The sequence below is a fragment of the Larus michahellis genome, chromosome 6, assembly GCF_964199755.1.
Source record: "Larus michahellis chromosome 6, bLarMic1.1, whole genome shotgun sequence".
Lineage (NCBI taxonomy): Eukaryota > Metazoa > Chordata > Aves > Charadriiformes > Laridae > Larus > Larus michahellis.
The window spans coordinates 47,879,865-47,907,546 of NC_133901.1; the positions used below are offsets into that span (position 1 = coordinate 47,879,865).

The window sequence follows — 27,682 nt, forward strand, 5'->3', positions numbered from 1 at the left end:
GATAGAACTGTACGAAAGCCATTGTACTCATCACGTGAACTTTACTTGTGTGAAGAGAGGTCATCATCTCTTTTTCACATGAGTTGCCTTGTGAATCAAAACATAAGTGCACGCCAGAAACTACAGATGGTGGCCTTCAGTTATGTCCACATCAGGGTTTTTGGTTTGCAGCCATAGTATACTTTTGAAGCAAACGCCTTGGTCATACTCCTTTTCATCCTCCCTTGCTTCATATCGGTTAGGTTTTCAGACCAGTCTTTCTCTGTGAGAGATACACTTCTTTCAGAGGGACCTTAAGCTCTGCTAGGTGTAGCAGGGACATAGTCTTTTTAAAATCTGAGTATAGGCTTTCTGAGGTCCCCAGGGAATAAAGTTCCATAGTACTGGGAATCATCTGTTGTAAACCACACGTAATATTAGAAATGAGCAAACAGATTTCCTTAAAGGAACCAAGTCTGACCTTCACCTAAACTCAGAATGAAGCTTTTTGCTTTTAGGAAAAAATCACAGTGCTCTATTATTTGATATTTTATTCGTATTTCATATTTATGTATCTGTATTTCATATTTTTATTCCCTGCTATATTCCTCATGTTTTCCATCAACAGATGAATAATATCAGTCTACACTGATAAAATTTTATTCTAATGCAGTCTAGGACTTTGCAATAAACTCAGAAAATATTTTTTTGGATAGTTCTTGTCCATATTTTGCAGATGTGACAAATTCAGAAAGCCTAAGCAAGCACACTTAAACTCTGTACCTTCTCTAATTAAAATCTCTATGTATAAAATATTTAGCATTTCCACATTATAAATGGGAGTAATTTAATATGGTTACAAATTGTTATACTGAGAGCTGTTTACGTACTCACATTATTATCTAAATCAATGTACCTGTAGGTACCAATGTAGGGCACTTCCAGAATCTTGGAAAAACTAGGGTCAATTCTTCTGATGGCCACTGGCATCACCACAAAAAAGAGCGAAATGTTGTGGGCACCACTGCTTTCTTGTGCAAAGGTATATCACGTAGCTAATAGTGAGGCAATAAGAAGTATGTGGAACATGACTGTTCAGAAAGTTTTACTTGGAATTCATCATATAAGCCTCACAATATTTTTAGTCATTGCTAGCTTTTATTAACTTTCAGTTTTTTGACAACATGCCCCCCTATTTCTGCAATTTCTTTCTTCAACAGAGCCTTTTTTTCAAACATTTTCACATCTAAGTGGTCATATTATATGTCAGGGACAGTGCAGCCTGAAGCCAGAGAAGTGAATGTGATAACAAGAGTAGAAAATTCTAACTTAGAAAAAATACTAATCAAGAAGACATGCCAAGGATTCAGTCAGTTAGAATTGTTCACCATCCTGTCTTTTCTTTCACCACTTTGCTGTTCTGTGGCAGCATTATTTTGTCTTTTATTCCTCAAAGACCTAGTAAAGATTTGGAAAAGTACAATTCTTCCTGACCTTTCAGAATGTATAAGATGTGGGAGATGTTTTCCCTTACTATCCCTATTCTCATAGTAAGGATGTATGCTCCTTTCACTTCTTTTCCAAGGAAAAGATCGCAAACTGAACCCAAAATCCTAACTCCATTGTGAGATCTGCAGTCACGCTTTTATCCTATTAATTGCACAGGAATTCTGTAAGAAGGAAATAATTACACTGTGCTGGCCTGTGCCAGCTCACTTTGAGAAAAGGTTATAGTTCATTGTTCGATCCACTTAGTAATTCAGGGGGTTTTATTGCTTAATTTTCATAGAAAAATTCCAGTTTATGATCTCTGTTGATATCTCTGGAAAGCAAATTCTTCATATGGGCTACAATACAAACGTACAATGGATCAACTGCTACATTAAGAATGAATCTCTTCTCCCAGTAGTGGGGTTTTGTAATAAAACAGCTGTAAGAAAGGTTAGAAAGTGGAATAATACCCACACATACAGTATTCTTTCTGATCTGCAGGTAATTTGAAACATATACATACACACAGAAATGTATGTATATAGAAAAAGAGGTACAAAATATCTTTAAAATGATTTGCTAAAGTATTTATTTATTGAATAATAATAATTCAACAATATTAATCCGCATTAAGTCATTATTTTCTTTTATATAATTTTATTAATATAGAAGTAGTGGACTAAACCCTACTCATGAATCACAGATGAGAAAAACGCATTATCACTTTCTGATTCAAATCTGAATGCTGAAGATCATCGCGTTCTGCTAGTTTAGTGTTATTTCCTGTCAGATGACAGTATTAGATATTTTAAATTTTAAATTGTCTGTTATTTTCTTATTTCAAAGATAAAAGGCCTAATGAAATTTACTTTTCCAAATGCTATCTACAGGCTATCTACACACAGTTTGTCTTCTGCAGGAAGGGCAATATGTTCCACAAGCCCGTGATTCACAGTGTAGTAGTTCGAAGATCATTGCTCAGAAGACAATAACGAGCTCAAAAACTGCATTGTCTTTTTGATGAGCTGGTAACAGTGGTCTCTCCAGGCTTCGGGTGAAGTGTATTATTGTACTCTGCGTGAAGACTGTAGGCACGGTTCATGTTTTAAGTGTGGCAGTGGCTATTGTTAAATCGTGCCAGCTAATCATTATTATGTCTTTGAAGAGACATCTACTGCCATCAGAGACTTGAATGATATATTAATATTTGTTTTGTCATAGCGTATGCAATCCCAGGGAAAGAATACACGTAGTCTGTCAGTCTCAAGGTGGCGCTGCTCCCGAATAGCAAAGCACATTCTCATCACCAAATTGAATGTGACTGAAAAACCATGGGATTGGAAGCGTCTTTTAGATAATGTGGATGTTTTGTAAAAAGGTTATCTTCAGCTATAAAAAAGTTACATCATATTGAATAGCTTAAGAGAAGCAAATTTTGGAGGAGACGTACTTTTTCCTTTTCTGTGTCTTGTTGAGATAGTTATTCCAGAAAATCCTGTGCGTGCAAGGAAACCAGTTTTATCAACACACAGTACCTTCAAAGGTTTGAACAGTTGACCTGAGAGCCAAAGCTTCTTTGTTATTCCATTTGTCGCTGAAGCTACGAGAACCACAGAAGTTCTGGCAGGTTGGCATCCCTCCCATACATAACGCTGACAATAGACTTGATATACTGTCGGAGCGGTGCTGTTAGAGGCAAGGATCTCCAGAGCCAGATTATACTGTTAAACATTCGATATCCTAGAATTTATTTCCTTGTGCTAGGACTTTAGGTCTTGATTTTTGTTCTATAATACTAAATCCTACTTTTTCTTCGTATAACCGAAAGAGCAGAAAGAAGACGATAGTTAAAAATAACTTTTCATTATATCCCTTAGTCAAGAGTTCTCCCTCAGGGATCTTCACAGTCTTATTTATACAGAAAAGAAACTGTTCAAATCTATGATATATACATTTTGAAAATATTTTTTGTGCAAGTCTGTTCAGGGGATTAGCAAGCAGCAGCTTGTAACCTAAAGTGTCCCAAACTTCTTTAAGTTTGGACAATATTTTGAGAATCAATAGATTTTCAAACTGTGAAATGCTGCTGTTTATTTTCTGCTATTGATTCTGTCTCAAAAGCCCTTTTACTATTGGTATAAGTTACTGACGTTAGCTCAGCCATTCCTCAGGTTTGCATATATGTTATTCACTCAACAGAATTCCTCCAACTGAAAAAGAAAAACAAGTTAAAATATTTGTTTGAAAGTGATGTTAAAAACTGCATGCAGTGGAGGAGGAGTCTTCTTAAAAGAAATCCATAAAAAACCCCTACCAAACACAAAAAAATGGCAGATATGACTTGGAAAATGACAATTTTAGAGTAATTATAAATGAAAGGCGAAGTGCTATTAAAGTTAAAGCAATGTTATTAAAAGATGTGCTAATTTTCAGTAAAATTTTCTGTGAAAGACCAATTAGTTTAAAAGGCTTGACAGCGTTAACTGCAAAACATAAGCACTCTGGTAATTATACTTTAAAAAATGATTGAACAAACAGGAAAGCATCCCCAAAACGTTTGAGAGAGCTGCACTACGATTCCGGAGCACAGGCTAGGTGGCACTGCTAGCTCAGATATCTGTGTCAGGATTTCCTTGCTATTTACCCAGTTTGGGTGTCTATGATGCATTTCCTTTTTTCTCTGCTTAGACTACACCTATTTCATATTCTCACTCCGGATGCCGATTATAGCGATGCCATACAGATGTCCAGTGTGGGGTTCAGTTAATGGCAGTAGCAAAAAAGTGTTTCTTCAGTTACGATTTTACAGTCAACGAAAGGGATTCACTACCATCACTGGAAAGTGTCTTGTTACTTTAAGTACAGCAGCACCTTTCCAAAGGCATTCTGTAGATCGGGTTCTTATAAGTACTGGCATATCCAGGCCACGTACCCTCCCACAGAGCAAGTAGAAGATCACTCTCAAATTAATTTCAGTGTATTATTATTCCAAAGGAAATGGATATCAGCTACTTCAGCTTTTCGGTGTCCCCCAGTTCCAGACTGGCAAGAGGTAATGAGAGGAGTCTGGGTTTTGTGACAATCGAAAGCATGGACAGAAGGGATTTTCCTGAGGAGTGTTAAATATATTAGTACAGGAGGAAGCAACCATATGTAGCAGAAGGTGACAAGTTACAGCTTCCTATTCACCCGTCCTTTCTTGCTTATGGTTGGGCATTTTCTGATCAGTTGCAACATGCTGAAAGCTGGAATTTTTTCACTCATTGATGGCAAAAAACCAAACCCCATCATTTGGCTGCACTCATCCATCTGGTTAAATGGTGACATCCACATCAGTCATGGTGTGAACCCCAAATTAAGCCATTGTTCCAAGATAAATGTTGCCTCCTTTGCTAATAAGTGTCTTAGCTTTGCCTTAACATTTGTCTAGCAGTGGGATGCCTTTCTCCGGTGACAGCATTCTGTTCCATCAACAATAGATCTGATTCTTTTCTCATTTGCATCGGTTTCATAGTAGTGTGCAGCTCCCAGAGTTACTCCTGGTTGACACATGACATAAGTCAGAATTGGGCCCATTATGTCTTAATTGTACTGGGCTTTGGGGGGGAGGTATTTAATTTAATTTAATTCTATATTATTTTATTTCTATTAATGAATTTGTGACAGGTGCCTGACTTGATACATTATTTTACTGCTGCTTTCATTTCTTGGCCTAATATGAGATCTGCAGTAAAATGAGTGATATGGCCACAGTATAATTTCTTAGTAGATCATGCTCTGGTGAGCTACAACTGAATTTACGATAAGGGATAATTGTGTACTTGCACAGTACAAAATTCAGATGAGCTAAGAGTATATGTGTTTAAATCTTGGATTCTGGCTACAGTTGCTATAATTTGAATTACAGAATAAAGAGAGAGAGAGTTAGAAACCATTGAAGGCTGGCCTAATGATACCTCCTAAAGAGTAATAAAATTATTAGTACAATCTTAGACTTTTGCATATTTTACCAATCACTGCAAGCCAGCGGTCTATAAAACCAGGCTATTTTACACGAACCAGCATCCATCGGTCTTAGGGCAGGTGAACATTTCTTACCATAGTTTGCCTTATTGTAAACCAGACTTGAAACATCTACCAGTAACGATATGCTTTACTTTTGTTTCATGTTCTTTTATATTGATTTATAGACGTGAAACGGACAATAGCTTCTTTGAATAATACTAAATATCACTACTTAGAGAAGAAAAAGGGATCAAAAATACTGAATAAAAGGCTTGAGAAAAGATACTGTTGCAGAAAATAGTATGCTTTTGTGAAGACGTGCGCTTCAGGTGCCCTATAGAATCTGTTGGAGCACATTTTTACTGAAAGGGCTTTCCCAGCTTCTACAATTGCAATGCCTCCAACCTCTAGATCTGGCAGAATTTGACTTTATGTCCATGAAACTGGTTTCCAGTAACATTGCTGCCTAACTGCAGGCGCAAAGGAATTGTGCTAATTATTTTAGTTGAGTGGGTATACAATATACACTGACAAAGGCTAAGGAAAGAGGTTAAACTTAATGCTGTTTGGTTTTTTTTTTATTCTGAGTACTTCCATGTTGGAAAAATATAGCACAGTGGGAAGAGTTGTCAGAGGGCAACTCTGATTCTCATCTCAGGGACATCAAGAAAGAAGTAATTGAAGGATAAACAATCATGCCCGAATGTCTTCTCTCTCTCACCACAGCAATTCCCATTAAACATCATGTCGTCACTCCAGATTTATAATCCTGCAATGGATCACATTGATCTTTCTATATGTTAAGAAAGGTTTGAGTATTACACTTGAATTGTTACACATATGTAAGAGCCGATTTCAGATTAGCTGGTGTTTTAGACTAACTGAATTGTCCTGAATCCCTGCTCATGTCAGACAACTCTGTACAGTACACTTTGTATTTAAAATACATAGTGCCTTACCCGGCTAATTTAAAATAATTGGAGTTGATGAGATGCAAATATTTGCTTTAGGGCATGTATAACAATAACAATATGTTCCTCTCATTTTAATTTAGTTAACAGGTGAATGGCGTATATGCCTATGTAAATAAGCAGAGAAGCTTGAAGTTACGAAACTTCAATGTAATGGTGAAAAACGTTGCTGCGCAGAATTCATTTTCTCCTGTTTTATCTGTCATCTCAAGCGAACAATAAAACTGAAATTTCATTATACAGAGATAGAATATCAAAGTAACATGGATGGGAAGCCAGTTCTGCTTTTTGATGTCAGGATAAAATATTTCAACCTGTACCTCAGTTTACCCATGTATTAAATACAATTACATTATATGGCTAGAGCAATGCATTTCATTGAAAAGTATTATTTAAAAAGTATTATCTTTGGACAACAAGCGCTGTTTGAGAATTCAGTTGTCGTTTTTACTTGGTTGGATTACAGACATTTGTTCCAAATCCTAAATTCAACAAAAGTCGTGAATCTAGTAATGGAATCCACAAATCCAATAATGTCAGTCCTGTGCACTCTACAGTGAGCTCATTTCCTTCTCGTATGCCCCCCCCACTTGCAAAGCTTCTGAAAACACAGACGTTAGTGACATTGTAAGTGATGGTGTCTCCTTTTTCGTTCAGCATTATTTTTTGCCCAGTACTTTACATGGCTGATATTTAACTGAGTATCTCTGAACTACACCAGTATACTTTTAAGTGAACTTGAAAATCATTCATCTGGCATTAAATTAATATTTAAAATACCCATTGTTTGCCTGACAGACCAGCAATGCTACAGATGCTGGCAAAATGTCAGTGTGGAGTAAATCTTCCCTAATAAACCACACTTACCCTATACCCTAGAGTTTTTTAAAAGGACCACCAGGATCCCAAACTCATCATACATTTATCTGGAATGAACTCAAGATGTTTAATTGATACATGCTTATGTCTGAACACTGTCAAGTCTCGTAATAAGATGTTTAGTACAATACATCGGTTAGACTGCTAGAGTCCAGCCACAGTAATAAGTAATGACATTTGCAGCACAAAGGCAGCTCCCCAACGAATTGGTGACAAGAGTAAAAAGGCAATCTAGCCCGTGTAAGCTTTAAATGTGGTCTGAATTTTACAATTACATGTCCTAAAGCCCATTATTAGACATGAAGGCAATGAGAAGGAAAGCAGTCATCGCATCACTACTAACACCAATTATAGGAAACATAAATCATTCAAATTTTTGTACTTTAATAAAAATCAGCCTGAATTGGTGTTTAAAAGGAAGGATCTAGTATAGGGGCCTAATGGGATAGAAGAAAATAGAGTAATTGGAGGCTGCTGTCTTTTCACTTTCTATATAAAATTATTTGAAGAGACAGCCAAGAACTTTAAACAGCAGAAACCCAGAAAAGTTGTAATTTGGATGTCTTCAGTTGTGACTTTAATGGTGTTTGCTTAAAGAGCTTTCTTTTATCTCTGCAGACATACTTCAATGACAATATCCTCACACTGATACGGACGTTGGTAACAGGAGGAGCCACACCAGAGCTGGAAGCACTGATTGCTGAGGAAAATGCATTGAGAGGAGGTTACAGCACGCCCCAGACACTTGCAAACAGGGACAGGTGTCGAGTTGCTCAGTTGGCTTTGTATGATGGGCCGTTTGCAGACCTAGGGGTAAGATCATGAGGGAAACGTAGGACCAAGGCTGGGCTGTAATCTATTTGGTTTCTCTCAGATCGACTTAAAAAAATCTATCTTCATTAGCGTATAACTTCTATTGTTTAATTTAATAGAGCTTTTGGATCATTTGACAATTTACAGCACAGGGTGCCAGGTTTGCTCTTACCCTTTTTAAGAAGCTATATGACTTCCCAGGCTCCTTGCCTGCATATTCCGTACAGAAAATCCTGTGGCCCTTCTTAGTTGTCAGCTGAAGAAATTGATGAGCTGACTTGGATGATGTAACCATTCTAATAATAATCCATTGCAAACATTAGCAATATCTATTTTTAGGTCAACCCTTTGTTGGGTTTTGATAAGCCTATTTAGTCTTTCTGTGGAGTTTCCAGTTCTTGCTGAAAATATGCTTATTAGCTTGAAAACAAAGCTGTAAGGTTTGTTTCATGCTGTTTCTGGATGAACTAAAATTCTTGTGAAATCCTAAGTTTTTTCACATTTTGACTCCACTATCCAAAGAGTGAAGTAAAAAAAAAACAAAAAACAACAAAACCAAATAAACAAACCATCTTTAAAAAATGGTGCATTTGAATAAAGAAGTATCTAGCAATGTTCTCTGGACCAAATCTTGTAATCTTGAGGCAAGTCCCAAAGCACCCACCTCGCTTTGATGATGATGATGTAGGATTTGATGTGTCTTAAATTAACCTTGTGTTCACCAGCTCTGTTCAAAACGAATGGAGCCACCTTCTTCACAGAAATGACAGGGAATCCCAGGTTAAGGGTGATGAGAGTACATGGGTAGAAGTAAACAGCCTTTCAGTTCACGTAGAGGTCCATTCATAGCTGAGACTACCAGCTCATCAAAACACTTGGGCATGTGCATAACATTTTCACAAATAAAACAAGCAATACCAATCCTTCAAATGCCATTTCCCCAGAGCCTCGGTTGCACTACATCAGTGGTGGTAGAATGCATTAACACTCATCATTACTTAAGAATCAATATTTTAGATATACAAATTATAAAATCTAAACTTTTTTTGCTAATCAAAACATTTTATATTATTTATGAAAAATAATTTCATCATTATTTTAAAGTGGGAGATCTTTTATTATCCTTTAACCCATCATAACTCTAATTGTGGTTGTTCTCCCCAGTGAATTTATGTGTCTACACAACAGTATGGCTACTGCCAAAAAAGGGTCAAAAATACTAACAATTTTAATACCACAGTTAATGTAATTTGTAGAATATGCATTGTTTGGTACCAAAATTTATACTTCCAGCTTAAAGCAAATCACTCACTCTTCCCAATTTACCATCATTTCATGGACCAAGGCTCTCCAAAATAATGATCACTTTACATACTTACTTATTTGAAATAAAACATTTAGATTATTCATTTCCTTGGGTAAAAGATCCTCATGTGTGACAAACAACAGACTGTCTTTACATCGCCTTTTTTGTACAGGCTCATACTGAAAATCCTGTTCCCTGACATTGTGTTAACAGAGAAAAGAAAGGAAAAAAAAATGTGCTGTTATCTCTCTTTTCTTTTTTTTTTTTTTGTCCCCTCTCCTTTCTCCTAGGACGGAGGTTGTTATGGAGATCTATTTTGTAAAGCACTGAAAACATACAATATGCTTTGCTTTGGAATTTATCGATTAAGGGATGCACATCTAAGTACTCCCAGCCAATGCACTAAACGGTAAGTCCAGCCTTTTAGAACATCTCTGCTTCACTCTTCTTCAGTCTTCTCAGCGAGGAAGATCCTGGTGCCTGTAATAAATCTAAAAGAGAGAGCTTGCTCTATTGTTTACATAACTGCCACAAAAACTAATTCTTTGAAAACTTCGTGGTGACTTTCGCTGAGTTTAAATCATAGGCTGGATATCATAGCATAATTTTTCAGCTAATTTTAATAACAAATTTTTAAAGTTAGTTTTCAGAACATATCTTTATCTTGTTTGATTTATGATGATCCACTGCTTGCATACAAGGAAAGGACTTCAGTTTGCTTATATCAATCAGCTGTAAGTTACTGGATAACAATTTAGATTATAGTAGTTAGACTTCCTTTTTTCTGAATGCTCAGAAAATACTCCTGCCTCCCACTGGTACTATCTGTATCTAATAATCATTTCTTCCAGCTAATGGAAACCATTCTCTTGGTAGGCTGCATTTTTACTCCAGTAGCACCAAGGCTGACCTCAGTGCTTTAAATAGAGCAGATACTGTTCCATCTTTGCAAACTGAAGGCCATTTAGCAGCTTACTTGAAATGCGTCTTAATTAAGTGCCTACTAGAAATACACACACAGACCCATACCAGAACTATCACAAATCTACCATCTGTTACTGTTTCATTCTCTACAAAAAGCATCATTATTGTGTTGAACATGGCAATAAACAACCCTGCAGCCCACCAAAGTGGTTTCTTCTGTAAGGATTTGGACAAATTGGGTAGAAAAAATTATTTTCCATTTAGATTTACACTGTACTTGCTATACTTGAGATTATTTGTTGGATAAATAAGTGATCTCTGTCCCTGAGGCAACTAAGCCAGATTGGTTATGAGCACTGAATTAATTTGAAAAGAAGTTGTGAGCTTCGTGATCAATTTTTACTCATTTCTTGCTTGGACACAAAATCCCTATTGCCTTGCTCACATATGTTTTTCACATGCAGGAAAAAATTTAGCAGCAGGGTCCATAAGCCCTTCCTGCCCTGAAAGGGGGTTAGTTGAAGGTGGGGTTTCAGTATTTAAAGATCTAATAAATATAGAGTAAATATGTAGTTAAGTATAACTGCACCTAAAATCCTCCTCTCCCTGCTTTTCAGCCATTGTTTAAATACCGTTGCTGGTGGGTATGTTACTGTTTTTTGTCAATACGTAAACCTGTTTGCTAGAGTCATTGCATTACCGTGCAGCTAGAGAAAGGAGGGTGATTTGTATGGTGTCTTCTCTGAAAAATCATGATGTGATTCACTTGAAGAACCTCGCACTCAGCGCGTCTGTGCAACAGAAAAGATACAAAAAGTGATATCTGACGTAAGAAGGTCCTAAATCATAATGGGCATTACGTGAGCTAAAGTTAGGTACACACTGAAGGAAACATAAATGCAAAAATCTGGGCAAATGTTTAGGAGATAACAACTGCAGAAGATTTTTTTAAGCAAAAGTCTAAACCTGCTTTCTCTTTCTTTCTTCCTTTCTTTCCAGTTATGTTATCACAAACCCACCGTATGAATTTGAGCTTGTGCCGACAGACTTGATCTTCTGTTTGATGCAGTTTGACCACAACGCTGGCCAGTCCCGGGCCAGTCTTTCTCATTCCTCCCATTCCTCCTATTCTTCCAGTAAGAAGAGCTCATCAGTTCACTCCATCCCATCAACAGCAAACCGACCGAACCGCACCAAGACCAGGGATTCCCGGGAAAAACAGAAGTACGTGCAGGAAGATAGACTTTGATATGTGTACCTGCTCCCACTGTGTGTGAAACTTGCATTCACCACCCATTCTCCCCAGTTAATGTTTCCAGCAGTAATGTTCCCTGTTTTCCCATGGAGTTCTCCCTTTTTGTACACATATTTTGCATATGTATGACAGTGTGCATGTGATTGTCATTTTTATTTCACCACCATAAAACCCTTAAGCACAACAGCAACAAAGCAGACGGACCAAAAGTTATTTATGATGCTAGGGGAGAAAAAAAATTCTAAACCCATAGGCACACTGAAAACATAAATAACTCACTGCAGTTACTCTACATATCAGAAAACAGAGTATATTTAACATGAACACTTGCTCTTGATGTCAGACTTACACAATGAAAGTCATTTAGTGCAGAATTGTTGATGTATGTTGCGGTAGGTTTTTTTATATTCATATTTACAAGAGTTGTTACATTTATTTGAAGCTTATAAAACTAACCCATTTAAAAACAAAACAAAACAAAACAAAAAAAAACAACAAAAAAAACCCAACACATCCCTACTGATTTTTCACTCTCAAAGCTTATATTGTATAGGGCTTACACTCTTTGTATAGATTATTGCTGCGCACCTGCTTTATACCAAAGCAACATCAGGGACTTTTCTGCTTGTTTAAGGACTTTATCTAAAATACTAGCCTTTTGGAGATAATGTCTTTCCCCTTTAACACTGAAATTGTCTGGGCATGGAGTTGTAAAACTCCAATGGTTTAATTTAAGTTTAGAAAGAGTCTAATTGCATATTAAATTATTATTCTGTCTATTTATACTGCCACATGAATAGCTATATTTTCTTTCACTTTTGACATTTGGGATAAAAAGCCATATGTATCATAAATATTGGATGTAAGTCATTAAAAACTGCCTTCCTGGGACTTTTACGTCTTTAAAAGGTGAATTAGTCACCTTATGTACAGAATAAATAATGTTCAGAAAAGAGCAAGCATTTTTCTATGCTTAAGTATCAGATCTCGAGGGACTTTGTTCCTTTCCCCAGATGGTAGTTTAACTTTTCCAAGTTAGAGTGGTGGTATAAATCTTCCAACAAGAGTCCTAATATGCAAAGATCCTCCAGAAATCCTGCTCCATGTTCTAGCTGGTTCTTTTCAACAGGTGCATGCCAGTACGCAGGAATACAGGGGAAGACAACTGCGTGTCTTTACGGTCTCTCCCATTCGGGAAGAAAAGGTGCCGTGCCCTAGACAGCTAATGAGCAGAAGAAGAGGGCTGGGGTGGGAATACTCACTGTGCTGAGGCATCATCTTCTAGGCGCTTGCCAGAGTCCGGTTCTTGCAGATTCTCACCAATGGCACGCCTTGCCAAACAAAAATTGTCACAGGGAATTAAATAAAGTAGTGAAAAGGAGCCTATCCTAGACAGCCATAGGAATGATACTTCAAGCTTGTGTTTTTTTGGTTCGTTTTTTTTTTTTTTATTTCAAATGCCAGCCTTTTGAAATATAGTACTAGTTATAGGTGATATGAAGAGTTTTCCAGGGTAGGGAGGCCAGAAACACATACCACCTTCCCTGGCTACCCAGCAAGAAAGCATGCAGACAGAAAATAAGTATTTGGATGTGGGAGTGATTAGCATTGTAACTGCCAACCCAGACAAGGTGCTTTTATGGTTAGTGTTGTTTTCTACCTTTCCCTTCCCCGAGCATGATAATTTTGAAGATTTGCTTGCTGTGTGAATTGACAATGAAGCCAAGCACTTTTACTGACAAAACCTGGAACCATATAAGTGGGCTACAGAAAGTACCACTGTGCAGTGTTAAGCATAATGATTGGAATACAGTATATATGTGTGTGTGCATTCAAATGCAGCTGTAAGTCCTATCAGTGAAATACGTTGCAAATTATGGATGCTCCCCTACAAATGAGTCTATTTACAGTTGCTCGTCACCATAAAGACAAATTCATGTGTTTCTTTTTGGAAAGAAAGTTATCGTGTTTTGCCCCAAGAATATTTATTACTACAAGGATGTGCCAGTTAAAGTGCTCAACAGGAAATATGACAGTTTAAAAGCATTGTAAAACTTACATAGCTTACTTCTTTTTCTAAAGTGCAACAAGGATGAATAGAATGGGCCAAGGTATGACAATTAATGGTTCTGCATGACCTAGCAACTGCTGTGGGTTTCCTTCTATAACTTTGTCCTTGTGAAAACTTGTGAAATTAAAAAAAAATTAGTTACAAACTTTATTCAGTTATTGGTTTGTTTGTTTGGTTGGTTGTTTTTTGGTTTTCTTTTGCCTTTTTTTTTCCCTCCAAACCAGAAGTAAAACTGGCTGCTGCTGCTGCTGCTGCTGTTGCTCAACCCTGTTTTATTTTTTATCCTCTCATCTGCTTGCCTTTCTAATTGCACGTGTCCTTTTGGAAACACCCAGGTTCCTGCTCAATGAAGATGCCTACCCTGGTGCAGACATTACTTTAATTTCCCATTCCTCATTCCAGTTCCTTTCCTCCCTTCCCCTCCCTATTCCCCTGTCCCCTGTGTATGTTCATGAGCATCTTTTTATGTTGGCAATATTGACTGAAGATAGTCGAGAGCAGTTATGCATTTTGGAAGAATGTTAATGGCTTTGACACCAAAATGCTTTTCCATTAATGTTTTATCTGTTTTCCATTTAGCAGAGGAAGGCAGGGTGTTAATATGAAGCCACTTGTCACATACTACATAATGATTTTATCCAAAAAAATAGTATTTGTATAACTGTGCAGCTCAAATAGAAAAAATACAGACAGTGTACATTAGAGAAGCAACTGGTCTATTTTGTGAGCAACAGAAGAGAAATAACTAATATGGATGTAAATCTGAATTCTTCAAATCATATTGAATTCTAATTCTCCTCCTTCTTCTGTCCTAAAGTCAGAAGCTTAAAGTTTTGACTTTCAGTTATACCATGTGCCATTTTCACTGTTAACTATAGTCAAATTGATCAAATAGTTTATTACAGTGATGAAGATTTTCTGATATGGATATACTAATGAAATTGGGAAGTTTGTCCTTACAAGTAGAGGAATGTTTAAATCAACTATGTTATGTTGTCAACATTTTTTATCTTGAAAAATAACAGAAAATCTCCCGTTTGTTCAGAAACCTATCTCAAGTCAAACTTTCTTAGTAGCTACCCTGGTTAGTTTTTGAAAGTGGAAAAGCAACACTAATGTCAAGAGATGACATTTTAGAGCTTTAAATGGAGGTCCTGCCACTTGTATCAGTCCCAGCATGGTTTCAACAATGGAAACCAGGTTATTAGTAACTTCATTGACCTGAGTGTTGACACAAAATCACATCTAGCAAACCTGTAGGTTCTTACCATGGGTTCCCACTAGCCTAAACTGGCAGAGTCAGGCATTTTCCAGTGAAATGCCCATTGTCAAAAGTAAGACTTTTGCTAGTTTAAAAAATAAAAAAATCAACAAGAGCCAGTCCCAAAGAGCATTCTTGTCCCAAAACTTTGGTTTCCTTGAAGCAAAATAACGAACTTCACAGAAAGTAAGAAGAGTTTCTTCTCTCCCTTCCTGCAAATTATTTAGTCCCTGCCACGTGTAAAATATTCATCTGCCAAAGAAAGAATTGCTCAGGAGGTGGGAGGAGAAACTTTCGTTACTTTTTTCTCATACAGGAAGAAATTGCACGGGTGAATTTTCAACTTAGCTATAAACAAGCTGCCTGTGTGGAGGGGGGGAGGCACACAAGCACATACATACAGACTCGTTTGAAAATGCAAGTGTCACAAAAGAAAAAAAAAATTCACGTTTGAAACAATTGTAAGGTAACCTGGGATTCTGGTGAGAATACAGATTTAGTAAATCATGGTGTCATGTTTAGCTAGTACTTTCTTTGACTCTGCTCAGAAAAAAGGGTGTTTCACAGTGACATTTATTCAACCTTGATTACTCAGCCCGAAATTAATGACAGAAATTTTAAAGCACCAGAACAATAAATCTGTTGGAGAGAATTGCTGGAGTCTTACACAAGCTGAAGAAATCTGTATTTTGATCATTTTACTTTAATTATTTCTATCTTTTTATGCGGCAGGGAACAGTCTTACACAAGATGTTAATTTTTATTTATTTGCAATAAGAGCATGGAGCCTTTAGAACCTCCATGGATGCAGTGGGCTGCTGATAGCCCACTGCAAACACAGGTGCTCGAGAGGAAAGTAAATGTTTTCTGCTTTTGATACATGAAGTTACTTAGCTGTTCCAACATCTCTCAGCTGATGCTGTCAAAAACAAACCCGTCAAATACCGTAGGAAGATCAGGGACACTCTCGAACAGCTCTTAAAAAAAAAAACTAAAACCAGCAGAAAACTGTGCCTGTTCTCACTGTAATGTAGAAACACATATGGTAAGGATCAATATGCATATGCCAAAAGGGAGAGAAACAGACTGAACATGACAGAGGATTTAAAAAAAGTTGGCGAATATAATACCTAAAGACTTTTTAAAAAAAGGTTTTCTGGATAGATTTAAAGGGAAGAGTAAGTAGTTTGTTTAAGATATGTATAAATCTGTGCTAAGACTATGGAAGACATATCAAAGTCATAACAAAAAAGACTGAAAAGTGCATAAAGGATTCAAGAAGGACATTTAGTAACTGGCAGCAGAATATCTTAGTGGCCAAGAGTAAAGATGAGGAGTGTCAAGCTCACATTTCAAAGGTAAGTGTAGGGGTTGATGGATTTTCACAGGAGAGTCGTCGCTATGTGGTCAAAGACAATTTTAAGTGCAGGGAAGGAACAGGAAAGGTATAAAGCTGGGTCCAGGCATTTGCTGCTGGAGGTGGTAATGACCAGACCAAGGTTTCCGCATTGGCAACAAGAAATTTAAACAGCAAAAGAAATTAGAGTCTACCAGTTTCTGCATTTATTGTTTATTTTCTGTATTTATTACTTGCCAGGTAAAGGCAAAAAGAGACTTGATGGTGTCTTTTTAAAGATCAGCTCCCTGGATATGAGTGCTATTGTAAGGATTAACATAGAAATAATTGCCTTGTTTTGAAAATTCCAGGGAAGGCAGGGGAGATGGGAGAGCTTTACACTGGCTGCTGAGAAATACAGTGCAGCTCGTCCCTGATCCTTAGCAATCACGCTGTTCCCCCTTTCTTGCTACGAGATTGAATTAACTGGCACCAAGTTCTGTTTGTAAGGAAAGTTTGTGCACCATATGTTAAAAAAGAACGTAGAGATAAAAGTTCGCAGTGCTTAACTTGCCTCAAAATCATTTTAAACACAAACCATTAGAAAACTGTTAGTTTGAAATTGTTTATGTGATCTTGCAAGGCTTTTAAAACATGATAACCATCACACTTTACACCTCTCTGAAAGGTTAGTTTAATCGTAGATCACATAAAATTGGTTTCCACAAATGCATAATGGTTCATGTGTCACACTTGAACTAAATGGTTTTTTAAATGGAGCTGAAATTATTTTGATGTGTACGCATTCCCAGATTTTTTTTTTCCCTACAACCTTTCTTAAACCAGCCCCCATCAGGAACCATTCCCTTAAAGTCTCATTAATAATTCAGACGTTCTGATGACTTTAAAAGATCTATGGAATTGAGGCTTTTTTTTTTTTTTTTAACTGCTTGACAAAAAGATAAATGAATGTAGAAAGAAGCGGTAGGAGTCTGGCAAGCTGTAGATCATCTCTGAACAGATTGTAACTTTATCATTCTGTCAGGAAGAATAATTTAAAGCACTTAATCAGTTAGCTTCAGTGTGCAGGATGTAACATTATGAATTCCTAACGTCCAATCTGTTCAAATCAAAGGGAACTTAATTATAATAGGTAAGAGAGAGAGAGAGAGAGAGATGGGAGATTGAACATTGTTCAGACTCAGGCAACTTTAAGGGGGCAGGGAACTATTTACCCTGGTCGCAAATGAGTAGGATATTTTAAAAAGAAGTAAAATACATTTTAGAAAATGACATAAAAACAATACAGTAGTTCTGTTTACCTTCAGTAATAGGCCACTAATGACTAATATGGTTCTTTTTTTCAATTTAATTTTTTTAAAAAGCGTAAGCACAGGTAACATATGTATCTAAAAAAAGATGGATTAAACCCTCTTAAGTTTGGGGTTTGTTGTTGGTGAGTGGGGGTGTTGCATGTAGATGCTTAAAATCCATATCAAGTGTTTAAATTTCATCCTCACAAAAGAGACTGAGAAGTCTAGTAATTCTGGAAATTGATCCACTCCTTTAGAGGCCCTAACTTCGAAGCTAGTTGCTTATTCTTACGTGTTTGTGACCAGGTATTTGTCCTTTATTCTTCCTGGTCTTCCAGTTTCTATTCTCTGCTTCACCTCCTGAGCTTTTGTTCTCAATCCTTGGGTTTCCAAGGTGGATTTTGCTTTGCCTTTTTTTTTAAAAAAATTATTTATTTATTTAAAATGAGTACTCCTTCCACTCCTGCCCTGATTCCAGCCCAGATACAGCAGCGTTTCAGCGGTAAGCAAAAGTGGCAGTTTGTATTGTGCAAGTGAGACGCTGAAGCTTATGAAGCATTTTGGGTCCCCCATTGGAGTGAGAAGTAGCACAAACATGTAAGGGCAGCAGCTCTGACGTGCCACACACTAAACCTTGCATGTAATAATGGAAATGCCCGAGTTGCAGAATCCCATCCCCGGAACCATTTGTGTCCACTGCTCTGCACACCCACCTCTGGAATTTGGGGAAAGAGGGTGAAAATGGAGACAACCCCCCACACCCCATTCACAAATGCTGTCAAAGCAGAAGCGCCTTATGGCCATAAGGCACTCTAAGACCAGGAGTTTATAAGTCTTTGTATAGAGCTATCTTGTAAAGTGGCACGCCTGTAATTAAGAAATGACAGTAGTTGTTGCTCTCTAAAGAGAGAATTCTTTTGATTATTTTTTTCTTTTGTGAATTTGAAGAAGTTTTTGTCCATATCTGCGTATGAACAATGCGATACAGTGGTTACAACCACAAGCAGCTGGGGAACGGCTGCAATGCTGCAGCCTCTCAGCATCCTCACTCCCTCCCACATTGCTCCCAGCCCACCTTATATCGGTACCATGAAGTTCTTCCTATGATCATGGAAACAGACACTGCCCAAAGGTACAAAAGGAAGAGCTTCCCCCCAGTCTTCCTTTACGTCCTTGCTTCCTTTGCCTTGCTGTCACGTATCGCTACCAACCCATTCAGGATTAACTTGAGCCCCTACCACAATCCTCTGAGCATCGGGTACGTTCTATACCCCTTCCCAAACGGGAGAGTTCAGCAGCACCCAAGCAGCCAGGTTGCTAAGTAGCAATATAGTGGCCATCCCGTGCAGGAATGCAGCCATCTGGCAGCATGACTGCAAGCCCTATATTTCTTCTAGCACCAACTGTGGAAAGTTCTTCTTTACATTCTCCTGCATGATTTCTGAGCCAGCGGCAGCGACCGCCCTGGGGCTGAAGTGGTTCAGAGATGCCTCCGACTCTTTAGGTGCTCCTCTGTATATGGACTCACATGCTTTTTTCTGCATCACCCTTGTATCATTTTTTCAATAAATGATTCAGAGGGTGTTCACCTGAACATAAAAAAAAATAAAAAAAAGAGCTGTCTTGCATTCAACACACAAACTAGCATATTGACAGTTTTCTTTAGCTTCTACTATCAAATCTGCAAACATGTCATCCTCCTTTCATGAAAAGTATTTTCAGAGGTATTAATCTAATGCACTGTACTGCTTGTAATTAGTCAAAGTCACCTTCTATTGATTGCTTTTTCTCTATAAACTTTACTGACTGCTCCCCCCGCTCCTTTTTATTTTTTTTGTGTGTTTCTGTGTATATGTGCTTCACTAATTAAAACTCTCATTTTCCCCTCCTTATTCTGTCTCTACCCGTTTTGCTCCTTAGCAGAAAAGAAATGGTTTACAGATGAGCCGGATAATGCCTATCCCAGAAACATTCAAATCAAGCCCATGAGCACTCACATGGCCAATCAGATCAATCAATATAAATCGACAAGCAGCTTGATACCACCAATCAGAGAAGTTGAAGATGAATGTTGACTCCTTCGAGGCCAGAACTATTTTTTTAAAGCCTGACAAACTTCATGAATGGTGATGTGACATTTATTCCTCTTACATGCTGAACCACTGATGGAGACGTTAAGAAGGGCAAGCTAATGGGAAAATAAAATAGACAGATCTTTGTTTGTCTGCCTTTAATATTGCTTCCACGTATTTTGGAAAATATTTCATTTATAAATGAACATAATCAAAACTAGTCATGTATAGCCTCTAGCATTTTAAATTATTTTTATTTATTAGAAAAAAAATATATTTTTCTTTTTTTTTCATTGTCAAGTATTTTCCCTTAAAAAAAAGACAAACCTGCATATGTGGCCAGACTCCTCTGAATTTAAAAAAAAAACAAACCTCAGTCTTTGGCTTCAAGGAGAATGATGGTCACAGTTATAAGGACATGTAATTAAGGGAGGCAAATGATATATTTACAAAAAAGAAAAAAAAAAAGGTCCAACTTGTATTTTAGTAAATCAAAAAAAGCAGAAGAAAAAAAAAAAAGAACAGTTCACCAAAATGTTTCTTTACTGGAGGATGTGTATTTTGTTCAGCATTGACACCAGCTCTTAATAAACTGAACTTATTTATTTTCAAAGTTGAAAGTCATATTTTTCTACATTTAACATTCTTCCGAAGTATTCTTTGCTTTATTACCATATACAGCTCATCTTAGTCGCCAGTTATGTTAAGGTCCAATAACTCCCACACACGCAAACACGCTCTGTTGTCGTCCCCCCCCCCGGCCCCCTACATGCGTGTGTACACACATAGACAAAGACACACACGTGCACACGCACACAGACGAACACACACAGACGAACACACAAACACACACACACACGAGCCCGGCATCCTGGATAACTTTCTGCACCACTGGCGTGGTGAACATCAGTACCCTAAACCGAGGGCCAAGCAGATAAGGTGCTCCTAGGCGGCACTTGCTACAAATGGCAAATCTGGCAATTCCACTTTGCTTCCCATTAGCCATCAGCAGTTGCTAATTTCAAGAAGGCAAGCTTGGCAATTCCTCTTCTTTTGCCATGCATTACAGTGCTTTAATCCAGAGTGCATAAATATTGCATGAAATCATGAGTTATAAACCTTCTCATCTACCATATTTTCTTGGTTCCTTACTTCAGAAGTGCTGATGGCCTCGCATCAGGCTTGTTTCTTTTGTTCAAATTCTTCCTGATATGGATAGAGGTTTAGCTCCAGATCTTTGCACTTTGGTGATAGCTCATACCTTGGTATAAGGCACACTGAATCTCCTTTCGGTGAGTTCAGATTAGGATAAAAACTGGTTTAGCCACAGGTCTATAATCTCACAACATGAAGTTCTCAATTGATTCCTGCACCAAGCAACATCTTATTTTAGCAGTTGCTTTTTTTTGTTTTTCTTTAATTTATTTTCACTTTGCTGGGACTCCACACACAAAAGTACAGTAATAACCAAATCAAAATAAAAGTAATGAATGTATTTATTATGATAATTTACAAAAGGCCTTTGATGGGTGCCTTTTGTGCCAGCAGTTTCACAAAGTTACCAACAAGCTTTATCGCCATCAGACAAAAATGTGATGTTTGATATCTGTGCTGCAGTATCTATCCACCCAAGCATTTGATGTTCTAAATGATTTACTAACTCTCTCGATCTCAAATTAGCAACATCTGACACAATTGTGTGAAGAAAAACAACCACAAAAGGCTGTGCTAATAAGGATTAAAACAAAATTATAGGACCCAGTCATCAGGAAAGGCAGGTTTCATTGTGCAAGTTAACTTTAGGCTTTGTAATTTTGCAGAATTGTTAAACACCACAACAAAACATACTGTGGTACTTCTATCATTAGAGAAATATCAGTGAATCAAACAAATACAAAGCAGATGAATTTATTGTGAAAACAATGATGTCCACCATATAATCCAACATTTAAGCTAAACTATCTCAGCTTTAATGTTTGTCCACTGGCTGCAGTACAAATATAACCATACTAACACCTAATAGGCTTTATTCTGGAGTGACTTCTTGGACTGTGACTACTTTGATGTTACATTTTGTAGAATAGCTATTTAAAAAACAATAACAAGAATTGTTAATACAGTATCTGTAAAATTGGATGGTTTAAAATATTTCACTCTCCTGCAAAGTAAAACAACAATTTAAGCGGTTTTTTCCGTTATTATTTAAACCATGTTTAACCCATCTCACAGTCCCCAAAACAGAAGATGATTCTGGTGAGTTCTTCTGGTCTATGCTGCTTCAGCTAGTGACACGTCATAACCTGCATCTGGTTTCTGCGTTGGGTCATGTTAAGCCTTTACTTTGAAGTCATTGCTCCTTTTTCACTTATGAACTGCGTTCATATTATAACCAGGGTCAAAAAAGCTGGTCCTGAGTACAAGAGAATGTTTGAAATTCGTGTTCAACTTCACCAAGTACATGTGATTTTTTTTTTTTCTTAGAAGGCTGTTGTTTACTGTACATTATGTCTTACACTTTACCATATACAGTGCCATTTCTGAGTGTCCTTCCTTCAGAAGTGAGCATTCACTGGATTAAAACATAGTAATGACTCAACTACAACACTCCTACGTAGCTGAGGTTTGTGTGTGTCTCTCTGTCCAGTTTAACTGTCACACCCAAAAAAAACCCCATGCTGCCAACTGTACATAAATGAAGAACAAGATCTGAATATACACTCATTCTGTCTCCCAGCACAGATAGTTCCGTATGTAACTACAGATAGACAGAACACCACCTGTGGAGAGCAAGCGAGACGGAGAGAAACAGGGATAGTTACTGTTTTGCATTTCCCATTTATAGAAAAGCCAAGAGCCATCATTAATCTTTTCTTACACCTCTTTTTGATGATCAAAGACGCAGGACTGACTTCTGGCAATTAGATGGAGGAATATGTAGAAAACCTGTGGGAGATCTTTGACATTCAGCCATTAAAGACTACCATAAGGCCAGCACCACTATTCGGTTATATGTAGTTACATCAAGGCAAGTGGCCTAAGTGACAGCTGACAGACCCCATGGCGACTGATGCAGAAATAAGTTTTTGATCTTTATTAATAATTCTTACTCCTTTCTCAGAAGACAACAAAAGGGGGAAAAAAAGAAGGAATTTCAGCTTTTTCATTAACTGCATGCACAATTAATCCAGGCTAAACGATTTTTGGGTTTTTTGGTAACTTATGTTTTGGCTGGAAAGCGCATCTGTGTGCGTGAGCGTGTTTGCACATATGCATGTCCACACATACATGTGGGTGTATATAGAGAGTATAAAAAGGGGTTGTGTATATTTATTTGCTACAAAATCATCACAAGAAGGTGGTCATAATTTTTTTTTAGCTTACAGGCTAGCGCACGGAGGCATTCTATCTACTGTTTCCTCCTGGTTTGCCCAAAAAGCAGCTGTTCCTGTTAGTTATATTCACTGTGCAGACAGGAGACCGCAGAAACCTCTCTCGCTGCTGAAGCCACGTGTGCTCCTGGGGCCTCCTCTCACCCGCGCACACACGTGCTCTCACACGGCCGCAACGCTTGCTCGCTCTCTGTCTTGTGGCTATTATTTTAATTTGTCCCCTGAAGGCCACGAGCACTAAGAGGAAAGGCTCAACCTGTCCTCTGATGGGGTGTTGTTTGGGTGACAAGTACAAGATATTCAGCATCTAAATGAGACTTTTTTTTTAAGGCCTCAATGTGACTGCTTGTAAGACGATAGGTATGTGATGTATTTCTTAATGGGGAAAAAAAATGCAAATGTTTCCTTGTACTTTTCAAAAACTTTCTAAAACTGCCGCCTCCGTTTTAACAGCTCTCCTTCTTTCAAATCAGCATCGATGGCCAAACAGTAGGAAGCACATGTGGCAGAAAGTACAAACGCCCTTGCTCTGGGTTATGATCAGTTATAGAGTGCTAAAGGCTCTCGGGCAATGTTGTTTTCCACCTGTAACACCAAGGGACCCTGCAAGTCCAAAAGCCAGAACCGTAGGGACAGAGAAAGCGGGGCGTGTGGGACACGACACATCCAGGTCCTCAAGCAGGTGGCTGTTTCCAATTCATCGTTGATGGAAAAGTCAGTGCTGCTTATACAAGGTGAAGGCCATGAGCTTCAGGATAATGAGGATCCCGTGTAGCCTTATTAAGCCACACAGATGTCTTGAAAGAGTTGATGAGTCTTCAGCAGCTTACAGACTGTTGTAGCAGCTGGGGCTGTACGAGAAGCCAGGTTTAGCTACGCTAAAGATTTCTTTTTTTCTTTTTCCCCATTTTTGAATTTTAAAGGCCACCCAATGACTCACGCAGCATGGATGTGAAAAGACTTAATTGGTCTCAGCTGAATGTGGAAAAGGGAAAAAGTAGTTTGCATGTAATGTACAAAAGACACGACAAAAGTATTATCTGTAGCCTTTTATTATAAGTTGTTCCGTGGTGGTGGGTGAGCTGGTTGTATTTTTTTGGCCAGTATAAGGAAAATTTGCATTTCTTAAACTCTTCGTAGTGTAGGAGATGAAGGAGAAAGTATAATAGCACATTCTCATTCAGAGAGGACTGTTCTTGTTGGGGGGTGTGTGTCTGTGTGTCTGTGTGTGTAAACTACATCTACCAACTACCGCAATAATTGGAGGCATAAACTAATGCATGACCAAAAAAAAGCAATAATTTAAATATGGGTAACGGTGCATGTTTTCACTGCTTGGTCACTCACAGGCGAATCCATAAACAAGGTCTCAACTGCTCTGTTCTACCTGCCCCACATGGGCTCTAAGTTAACACAGAGCAGGTGCTTAAATGGTTCTATCAAGGAGCAGGTTCCTAAGGGCTTGTGGCTCCCAATGTATTTGAAATGAACACATAGCGAGGTCAGGCTGTGTGCGTGTGTGTTGGTTTTGTTGGGTTTTTTTCGTTTTTGTTTTTTTTTTTTAAAGCTGTTGTTCTCATTGTGAATTTCTTTAGCACCAAAAGAAGTGTGTGTCTCACTTTTCATATCTAGTTCTAAAGCTGCTTAAACAAAATAACTAAGTGTGTGAAAGGCGATGAACAGGACGAAGTGAAAACAGAAATCCTTTCCCTGTCTTACAGTGGATTGGCCTGGGAATATCTGTCAAAGTCAATGGCAGAGGCATAGCGAAATTCAGGGAAAAAGAGAGCTCTTTATATTCCTTCTTTTATTTTCCTCTCCTTGCCATCTGAACTACCAATATCCCCAATATATGAACAAGGACTTTTATGATTTTTATTTTTATTTCTTAATTCTAAGGGTGTTTGAAAAATCCCAGGCTTAGCGGATATATATATATTTTTAAATTCGTTATATATGATAGGTATACTAATATTTAGTTAGCAGGCGTAATATTTGTATACTTTATACTGAGCAATACTAGTAGGTGTGGGTACAGCCCCCATCTGAAATAGTGAAAGGAATGGAGTAGCTGTTCAGCTGTGGCCACTGCCTCGGATGGTACACAGGCCTATAGTATTGACAATTCTGCCCCAGCATTTATCAGAGCTATATTTATACACGTAATATATCTATTCTGCACAGATAGTCTCTGCTATAGAACATTCAGCCACATTGAAACTGTATAGTCTTTAATGTGCAGTAGTCTATATAACCAATTAAATTCCACGGAAGTCAATAAATAGGACTGCTGGTCTAACGTATCTGTTTTATCTAATGGTGTACTACTGTAAACTGTTAAAATGAGAAGGGGTAGGGGGAAAGAAGAGAATATAATTATAAAATACTTTTTTATCACTTTCGGGTCTAATTTAGAACACTATCTAACTTAAGAAGCTAAACACAGTAACGCTGCATCAAATTAGAACCTTAGTGAAGTTGAGAGAAAGCTTCTTACTGCTTCAGTCAATACATTTTAGAGGAGATCTTTATAACTTCAAAAAAACAGACCACCCCACAACACAACATATAGGCAGTTGAATACATGTAATAGAAAACATCATAGACTTTTTTCAGAAACCAAACATTTGGCATATGAGCACTTCGTTGACTGGATGATAGTCAACGGGAACCACATAAAAAGGTCAGCAGGTCAGTTATCTCAAGTTTTCCTTAAGTAGCAGTTAAAAAAATGCCGCTTCTGCGATGGCATAAGTTGGAACACACACGCTTAGCCAATGCAAATAATCTAACCTCTGTCAAAAAAAAAAAGAAAAGTTGACATAACTTTAATTTTCGCATTTCTGTAGAGTTCAAGGCTGATGGTTTTTTTCTTCCTTCAGAAAAAAGACACACGCGCAAACACATATATAGAATATATTTTGATGGCTACACGTGTCTATTCAGTTATAATCTGGGAGTGGGGATGGAGGGGTACACTGACAACCAGCTATCATCTTAACTTAGAAGTTCATCAAGAAAAAGGAGTATGACTTCATCATTTTACTTTTTACCATTATGGGTTGGTGAGAGAGAACAAATGCTGGTGCTCAGAAATGATCTACCTGACTTTGTCATATGTAATATCCAGTGATAAATATATTGTCCTGTAAAAAGGGTTTGTACATAACTTGTACATGGTTTCATTTTGTATTTTTCTCAGATTAAAATTTATGTATTTGTGTTCTAAAAGAAGGAGAGATTGCTGTGTTTTCTTTTTCTCTTTGAGACAGGCTGTGGCCCATAAAGTTATGCAACATGCATCATCAAGTCATGAGTAATACTTTATTCACAAAACCAATGCTATTAGTACTTTGAACTAAGACTAACCCAGCTGCCTTTCTCTCTTCCTCGCCCTCCAGAGTCAGCCCCTTCCTAATAATGATTAATATCAGCTGCCGTGGAAGATGCTGTGAGGGCTGTAAGTGAATAATTCTACAGTAAGAACAAACATCACCCTAACACCAGTTATGTACTTAAATACAATTATAATCTGGTATAATTTAACTACTTTACGTGGTTGAACAGGGCAGCTCATGGCTCTTTTAGCTTTGTTAGGTCAGGTTTATGATGGAGTGATAATTCTGCTAAGCAGTCCAAAGAATTTCTCATCTCTCATGACAAGTGCATTTAAAAGTTATTTGCAAGGTTTGCACTATGCTGCTTCTATTGCAGCGCAGGAACTAGGTACAATCCTACATGCAACTGTATGTTTTTAAATTTAACGCCTTTTGGAATCTGTAAGATTGTGTGCATGTGGCTGGCATTCTGCTATTTAAAATAACCTTGTCATTAAAGTTGACATCATTAATCTGTGCAGCAGCATCACCACAGTGATTTGTAATGCAGCACAGTATAATAAGCCTTGTTTGATTCTGAATCATGGATAGGAAAGGGAAGAACGCTGCAAAAGATGCAGTTAAAGGTCAAGAAAACCCCAAAAAAGTACAAATAGTTAATTTGGCCCTAACTTGGAGGTAAATAATGTAAAGAACCTGGTATAACATGGCTACACTGGTGTTTTCTAAGCAAATAGAGTGTTTCAGGGACAAAAAAATAATCAATGCATGACAGTATTTGTGCAGGACTATGGAGAACTGTGTAACAACTGGCCCAGCACCAACATCAGTGAAGCAAACTGGTCCAAACCTCACCGAGTACCCCTGTCAAAACCATCCTTAGAGACTCTGACTGGGAAAGGAAGTTTATGCACCATAAAACCCGTGATGTCTATCTAGGACAGTTCAACGAAAGGACTACTCTGTGTTCGTAGATCTGCACGGAGATATATACTAGATCTCCTTTAAATGTTACTCCTCGACCTGATCCGATCCCTTCATGGTGTCAAGCACTGACTAGTAAGTTTGGTTTCTAATTACTGAAGGGGAATGATAACAAGGAAGCGAGGGACAGCAATATAAGTCCCTACGAACAGGTACCCATTTTAAGATGGGAAGATAATTCTTCATCACAGGTTTAATCAGGTGTCCGCTACCTGCACAAGAATCCATACCGCAAAATAGGTTTTTATCTATATGTAGTTATCCATGAATATAAGTGTGGTTGGATGTGTATATT

The 27,682-nt window shown here is 37.7% G+C and overlaps 1 protein-coding gene across 24 annotated transcripts in view; it reads left to right on the plus strand.

Moving 5' to 3' along the window:
* KCNMA1 (potassium calcium-activated channel subfamily M alpha 1) overlaps window positions 1–26,299 on the plus strand; it is a 510,622-nt gene extending 484,323 nt beyond the window's left edge. For 7 of the 24 annotated variants that reach the window (XM_074592145.1, XM_074592129.1, XM_074592144.1 and 4 more), the window contains 5 exons: window positions 7,944–8,138; window positions 9,735–9,853; window positions 11,368–11,592; window positions 13,706–13,734; window positions 19,528–26,299. In XM_074592145.1, the coding sequence (XP_074448246.1) occupies window positions 7,944–8,138; window positions 9,735–9,853; window positions 11,368–11,592; window positions 13,706–13,734; window positions 19,528–19,679 (720 nt within the window). In that variant the 3' untranslated portion in view covers window positions 19,680–26,299. Of the gene's footprint in view, window positions 1–7,943; window positions 8,139–9,734; window positions 9,854–11,367; window positions 11,593–13,705; window positions 13,735–19,524 lie in introns of all 24 variants that reach the window. The other 17 variants (XM_074592125.1, XM_074592126.1, XM_074592123.1 and 14 more) reach the window with 3 other exon arrangements.
* The last annotated feature ends 1,383 nt before the right edge of the window (window positions 26,300–27,682 follow it).